Source organism: Pan troglodytes, chromosome 21 (assembly GCF_028858775.2).
Source record: "Pan troglodytes isolate AG18354 chromosome 21, NHGRI_mPanTro3-v2.0_pri, whole genome shotgun sequence".
Taxonomy (NCBI): Eukaryota; Metazoa; Chordata; class Mammalia; order Primates; family Hominidae; genus Pan; species Pan troglodytes.
The window spans coordinates 41320857-41328741 of NC_072419.2; the positions used below are offsets into that span (position 1 = coordinate 41320857).

A 7885-nucleotide genomic window follows, 5' to 3' on the forward strand; every position below is an offset into this window, starting at 1 on the left:
ATTTCTAGACATTTACAGTTTCCACTGATTTTATTGTTTTTAAAAATAAATAAAGGCTAAATTCCATGAAGATAAATGTGCATCTTGTTTCTTTAATCCTAAATGTAAGACATCTAATGCCTCAAAATACCACACTAAATGCAAGGGTCTCGCGCAATCTCACTGCAACCTCCGTCTCCTGGGCTCAAGTGATCCTCCCACCTCAGCCCTGCCCCCTTCCCCCTCCCAGCCCCCCACACCACCACCACCGCCACCAAGTAGCTGGGATTACAGGCACGCACCACCACGCCCGGATAATTTTTTGTATTTTTAGTAAAGATGGGGTTTCACCCATCTTGCCCAGGTTGGTCTTGAACTCCTGAGCTTAAAGGATCCGTCTAGCTCGGCCTCCCAAAGTGCTAGAATTACAGGTGTGAGCCACCGCACCCAGCCTAAATAGATATCTTAAAGGATAATAAAGATAAAATACCTTGTTGGGTTATTCTGACAATACATGTTAACCACTGAATACTTTTGTGTACTTTAATGGGGTATGATTCAGTAAAATTAGGAGCAAATTTAAGGGCTTGTGAATACAAAAACTTCCCATTGAAATGAATGGCATATATATATATATATATATATATATGAATAAGACTTTATCCTAATCAGGAGTTTTTCAGTATCAAATTACCTTTGAAAAGCAAGGTAAGATTTATTTGACTTAAATGCCTAGGTTTCATAAATACTAATGGTTAGAATGAGGCTAAAACAAGTAGTGCCTAATGAAATTTTTTTTAAAAGTTAGTGAATCTGGCTGGGCACGGCGGCTCACATCTGTAATCCCAGCACTTTGGGAGGCTGAGGTGGGTGGATCAAGAGATCAAGAGTTTGAGACCAGCCTAGCCAGCATGGTGAAACCCTGTCTTTACTAAAAATACAAAAAGTAGCCTGGCATGGTGGCACACGCCTATAGTCCCAGCTACTCAGGAGGCTGAGGCAGGGGAATCGCTTGAACTCGGGAAGCGGAGGTTGCAGTGAGCCGAGATTGTGCACTGCACTCCAGCCTGGGCAACAGCACGAGACTCCATCTCACAAAAAAAAGAAGTCAGCCAGGCGCAGTGGCTCACACCTGTAATTCCAGCACTTTGGGAGGCCGAGGTGGGCGGATCATGAGGTCAGGAGATCGAGACCATCCTGGCTAACACGGTGAAACCCCGTCTCTACTAAAAATATAAAAAAAAAAAAAATTAGCCGGGCGTGGTGGCGGGCGCCTGTAGTCCCAGCTACTCGGGAGGCTGAGGCAGGAGAATGGCATGAACCTGGGAGGCGGAGCTTGCAGTGAGCTGAGATCGCACCATTGCCCTCCAGCCTGGGCAACAGAGCGAGACTCCATCTCAAAAAAAAAAAAAAAGTCAGTGAATCTAAAGAAAAAATATAAAGTAAGGAACACTCAGGGGCATTTAGATATGCCAATAATCACAAAGGAAGCAACGACTGCCATGTGGGAAATATAACAGCATCCCACAACCCAGTCTGTCACCAGATTGCCAAACTGAAGGGCATCCAGGGATGGCGGGTCATGACCTGTAATGTGAGCTGCACTATCCTAGAGCCCAGCGTTTACTCAGTCTATCCTTTCCTTCAACTCGTACTGATCATTTGGGGCCTTGTACGCCCATGGTAAGGAATCCAGAATTGATTCTATCAACTGCAATGAGATGAGGCTGGAGAGTTTTAAGCAAAGGATTTATAAGATCTGATTTGCATTAAGCGTCAAATGTGCTGATGAATATGAAAAGGCTCAGTAAACTCCAAAGTATCACCCCAGCATATTTTATTGCCTTGACAGAGGGCAGAACAAAACGAAGGGAAGAAAATAAAGCAAACTAAAATCCAAGTAGAATTGACCCATTACAAATTATGTGGCCAGTAGTCATGACTCAGGCTTCCCTTATGCCCCATTTAGGGAGATGGAGAAGATCAGGTCTGATGGAAAAGGGAGAGGATTTTGGCTTTCGACATACTAAGTTTGAGATGCCCATTAGACATCAAAGTGGAAATGCTAGAAGGCAATTGGATATACCTACCCATCCAGAGCTAAAAGGAGAAACACGAATGGAAACAGAAACTTAGGATCCATCAGCGTATAGAGCAGTTATTAATAATAATACAAGCTAATCTTTATAGCAGTAAGCTATGTACTTATAGCTGAGAAAGTATGTTTCAGTCACTATTTTAAGTGCTTTATATGTACAACTCACTTGGTCCTCACCACAACCTTGGAAGGTCAGGTCCTATGATACTTACTTTACAAATGAATAAGCTGAGGCATAAACAGATTAAATAACTTGCCTAAAGACACATAGTAAGTAAATACCAGAGCTAGGTTTCAAACCTAGGCAATCCGACTCTGGAACTCTTTAAAGCCATGAGATTGCTTGGCAAGTACAGACAGAAATTAGACCGAGGACACAGTATTTCAATTTAAGCAATTTCCTGAATATCAAATGGCTGGCAAGGTTTCAGGCTCTGCAGATACAATGAAAAATAAGACACAGTCTCTTCAGGAAGCCCAGTCTAATTAACTACTAGCTGAGAGCAACTATTTACTAAACAACTATTCCTATATGCCACACTGGCTACGCTTTTAAAACATTATTTCACTTAATCCTCCTCACAACTTTATGGGATAGATGTTATCATCACCTCTTTAGAAATAAGGAAACTGAAGTTAAGAGAGGTTAAATAACTTAATCTTGGTCACCCTGCTAGGATTCAATTCAGGTCCATCTTACTTTAAAATCTGATTTTTTTTCCAAGGAAATTCCATCACATGCTATACCACAGATGATCCTTGAGGACATTATGTTAAGTAAAATAAGCCAGTCACAAAAAGACAAATACTGTATTACTATACTGGGGTTATCTAAAGTAGTCAAACTCACAAAAACAGAAAGGAGAAGAATGGTTACCAAGGACTGGGAGGGAGAAATGGGAAGTTGTTCAATGGTAGTTTCAGATTTGCAAGATGAAAAAGTTCTGGAAATCTGTTTCACAACAATGGGAATATACTTCACATTACTTAACTATACACCTTTTTTTTTTAAGATACAGGGTTTCACCATGTTGCCCAGGCTGGTCTCAAACTCCTGGGCTCAAACAATCCGCCCACCTCAGCTTCCCAAAGTGTTGGGATTACAGGCGTAAGCCACCACACTGGGCCTGACCTATACACTTATAAATGGTTAAGATGGTAAATTTTATGTTTACATATATATATTTATATATGTATATAGTTTGAGGCAGGGTCTCATTCTGTTGCCCAGGCTGCAGTGTAATGGTGTGATCATGGCTCACTACAGCCTTGACTTGCCAGGCTCAAGCGATCTTCCCACCTCGGGTTCCTGAGCAGCTGGGACTACAGGCATGCATTTCCACACCTGGTTAATTTTTTTTTTTTTTTTTTGTAGTAGAGATGGGGCTCCACCACACTGCCCAGGCTTGACTCAAACTGGCTCAGGTGATCATCCCATCTTGGTCTCCCAAAGTGCTGGGATTACAGACATGAGCCAATGTACCTGGCCTATATTATATATTTGTTTACTACAATGAAAAAATTTTGGCCAGGCACAGTGGCTCACACCTGTAATCCCAGCACTTTGGGAGGACAAGGCAGGGGGATCATGACGTCAGGAGTTGGAGACCAGCCTGACCGACATGGTGAAACCCCATCTCTACTAAAAATACAAAAAGTAGCCAGGTGTGGTGGCACACGACTGTAATCCCAGCTACTCAGGAGGCTGAGGCAGAATTGCTTGAATCCGGGAGACGGAGGATGCAGTGAACCGAGATTGCGCCACTGCACTCCAGCCTGGGCAACAGAGCGAGACTCCGTCTAAAAAATAAAAAATAAAAAAATTTTAAATCTGGTCTTTTCCTACTATACCACATGCCATAACAGTATAAAAATATGGGTAATCTGGGCAACAGAGCAAAACCCTGTCTCTACCAAAGATACAAAAATTAATGGGGTGTGGTGGCACACGCCTGTAGTCCCAGCTACTAGGGAGGCTAAGGTGGGAGGATCACTTGAGCCCAAGAAGTTGAGCATGCCACTGCACTCCAGCCTGGGTGACAGAGCAAGATTCTGTTTCAAAAAAAAAAAGGGTAAGCAAATAACTTATTCTGCAGGATGGGAGAGAGGAGCGGAAGGGCACAGCTTGGAATAAATTAAAAAAAAAAAAAAACTAAGAAAAGAAATATTTGAAAGATGAAGGTCCCCATTTTATCCTCACTATAGTTCCAGGCAGGGGGTCTCTATCTCAACCTCTGAAATAGCTCCCACACCTATATACAACCATCAGTTACCACAATAACCTGCCTGGCTTTTGTGGCTCCAGAATATTCCAGCAGCCTTGTATCTGGTGAGCTTTTTTTTTTTTTTTTTTTTTTTTGAGATGAAGTCTCACTCTGTCACCCAGGCTGGAGTGCAGTGGCGTGATCTCAGCTCACAACCTCCACCTCCCAGGTTCAAGCAATTCTCCTGCCTCAGCCTCCAGAGTAGCTGGGATTACAGGTGCTTACCACCACGCCCGGCTAATTTTTGTATTTTTAGTAGAGACGGGGCTTCGCCATGTTGGCCAGGCTGGTCTCAAACTCCTGACCTCAGATGATCCACCCGCCTCGACCTCCCAAAGCACTGGGATTACAGGAATGAGCCACTGTGCCCAGCCTCTGGTGGGCTTTTCTAGGCTCCTCCCATTCTAAGTCATTCAGCACTGGAAACAAATTAAGTTGCCTAAATTGCCTCATTTATCATGCTAAAGAACTTCTGTGGCTCCCTATTACTCTCAGAACACTGATTATCAGGATGGGTGTTTAGGAACATATCACCTAACCTCTCTGAGCCTCAGTTTCCTCATCCATATTAAGAAATGAGTCTTGAAGCATAACTCAAAAGCTTGAGGATTAAAGATAACATATGCCTTGTATCGTACTTTTTCTAAAGTTATGTGCTCACTAAAAGTTAGTCCTCTTTCTGCCTGTCTCTACACACCCAGCTCGGTAAGGTATCTTAGCTTAAGAAGGAAAGAGCAAGTATTTCTAGGAATTTTTTTTTTTTTTTTTTTTTTTTTTTTTTTTTTTTGAGACAGGATCTCACTCTGTCAATCTCCGCCTCCCAGGCTCAGGTAATCCTCCCACCTCAGCCTCCCACAGGCACACATCACCACCATGCCCGGCTAAATTTTTGGAGACACAGGATTTTGCCGTGTTGCTTGGGCTGGTCTCGAATTCCTGGATTCAAGCGATCTGCCTGCCTCGGCCTCCCAAAGTGCTGGGATTACAGGGTCTTAAGTCAGGTCTTAAGAACACAAGGGGGAAAAAGGCTGCTCATCTATGGTGGTGTGATGGCCAGGAAAACATTTCTCACTCACAACTGCTCCTTTCGTCCACAGTCCTCCATACACACAGACCCCCTAGCCTTTATTTTATTCTATCCTTTTCGTCATTTGAGGAAGTGATATTCAAATTAAATTTAAATAAAGTTATACTGTGAAAAGTCTCACTCCCATTTTCTCCCCCTTTAGCCCAATTCCCACCTCACTCCCACCAACCACTTTATCAGTTTCTTGAGTATCCTTCAAACTTTTTATGAAAAAGCTGCTTTAAATAAAGCTAATGTTTTACAGGTGTTAGCAAGGTTTGGGGTGGGGGAGGGTGGAAGAAGTAGTGGACTAGGTCCTATTCCACCTGGTTTACCCTAAAGCAGTGTCCTTCGCTCACTCAAAAATAACAATAATCATATGTTGGGCACCTGTTATAAGTCAGATGCTTAATATTAACTACCTTCAGCCCTTAGTATGCACCAGAAATGCACTAATGCTTTACACAATTGCCCCCTTTGATCTCCACAACAATCTTAAAAGGTAGGTTACTAATTCTCATCTTCATCTTACAAGTGAGGAAACTGAGGCACAGAAAGGTCACCTGCCCAAGCAAGAGAGAGGAGCAGGGCTTTGAACCCAGGCCTGACTCCAGAGTCCCTCTTAACCATGACGCTCTACACTAGCAAACCAGATATAGTCTCTGCACCCGCTGGAACTCAGCCTAATGTGGGAGACGGGCGAGAAAAAGGCAGACAACAAAGAAATACGAAATTATAGACTAAGAAAGTAATGTAAACGAAACGAATTCGCGGCTGTGACAGAATAACAATGGGGACCTACTTTAGAAAGGGGAAGGAAAGAGTGTCAAGGAAAGGCCTGAGAAAATGACATTTATGAAACGCTTGGGAACCGTTTGGGGGCTGCAATGATGACCCCCTCCCCCACGCCCAATACACGGGATAAACTCGAGGCCCACAGAGGCTAAAACAAACACGACAGGGTCCCCCAGACGTGTAGACGTGGCGCAAAGAAGGGAGGATCCAGAAACTGGGCCCAGGGTTCGTACACGCCATCAGTGTCCACAGCAGCCCAGCCCCGCTCGGCCCCTGACAAGGGACATCAAGCCAGCTGCTTCCCACGGCCCCGCTGCGGCTGAGAGCGTCCGGGCAGCTCACAGGGAGGCCTTGCGGCCAGCCAAAAGGGCTTTGGCCCGTCCAGCGGCAGCCTGGAAAGGCCTCTTCCCCGGCCCCCCGCCAGCTCCCGCCTGGTCCGCCCCGCCCCGCCCCTCCTGGTCCAGCCTCGTACCTGCACCGCCCGGACCAGGCCCCGGCCAGTCAGCTGGCCCTGCCGCAGCTGCAGCAGAATGTTACCAGGCCGCGGCCGGCCGCCCCATCCGCCCCAAGCCGCCACTGTGGCTGCCGACCGTCTCCCTCGACCGGCTCCAGACCCAGCCGCTACCGGCGCCGCCGCCATGTCTCCTCGTCGGACAAACAGGAAGCAGGCGGCCTCGGGGCCGCGGAGATTTCTACGGGGCGGCGGAGGGGTCGCCGCAGCGCCCCCAGTGGGCCGTCGGCGGAGGCGCAAGCCGCGTGGCAGGGACCGTGCGCGGCGTGGAGGCTACTGGGAATTGTAGTCTTGCGCGGCAGCGGGGTAGGTGGGAAAAGAGATGTGGCCTTTCCTGCACTGCCGGTTTCTCTGGCCCCCGGGCCCAGCATTTCGGCGAAATCTCCCAAGGTCCACATTCTCCCATTTCTCTCGCCGATTTGGGCAGGATGCAGGCAGCTGGCCAAGAAATGATCCTGGGCTTCAGGTCAGGAGTCAGGCCCTCGAGTCCGCTTCCTGCCTGCTTCTTTCTACACGTGACTCACCGCGGACGTCGACCAAGTCATCGCGCTCTGCCACTGCGCCTGTGTCCTCGTCAGGTCACTCCATCTATAGATTCTGGGAGCCTGATCAATCGTAGTTCCTGGGGCTTTCTCTGCGCCCGACACCAAACCATGTCTAGGGGAAAGGGAGGGTGTCTGGGATACAGTGGTGAGCAGAACGGCCTGGGATCCTTTATCACGAAATGCAGGTTACAGGGGAAGACAGCAGATCCATACACAAAGAAACGCAGTCTCAAACTGGATAAGTTGTGTAACTGGATAGGTTGTTGTGAAATTAAATAATGGAAGGGAAAGGGATTAGTAAATTGTGACATCATATTCTCTGTCAGATGAAAACCCTGTCCTAATTTCTATCCACCAGCTAGCATGTTATCTCTACCATGACCCCAAATACTCATTTTTTCAGCTAACTTCTGTGGCAGGATGGCACTGACTCCCCCCACCCAACACACACACACTTTTTCCCTTCCTAGCAGGGGGCCTGTAATAAAAATGAAAGAGGAGAGCTAAGTGTGATAAGTGTGATATAACAGGGAATGGTGAAGATTGTGACTCATAACTAAGATGACTGTAACTTACTGCTCAAACCAGAACACTTTAAAGAATGAAAAGACACAATAAATAATTACA

At 46.1% G+C, this 7885-nt stretch overlaps 1 protein-coding gene across 4 annotated transcripts in view; it reads right to left on the reverse strand.

Moving 5' to 3' along the window:
• Positions 1 to 7505, reverse strand: part of TRPC4AP (transient receptor potential cation channel subfamily C member 4 associated protein) — an 89360-nt gene extending 81855 nt beyond the window's left edge. For 3 of the 4 annotated variants that reach the window (XM_063803328.1, XM_063803327.1, XM_003316874.7), the window contains exon 1: positions 6675 to 7494. In XM_063803328.1, the coding sequence (XP_063659398.1) occupies positions 6675 to 6842 (168 nt within the window). In that variant the 5' untranslated portion in view covers positions 6843 to 7494. Of the gene's footprint in view, positions 1 to 6674 lie in introns of all 4 variants that reach the window. The other variant, XM_514600.9, reaches the window with a different exon arrangement.
• Positions 7506 to 7885: the final 380 nt, after the last annotated feature.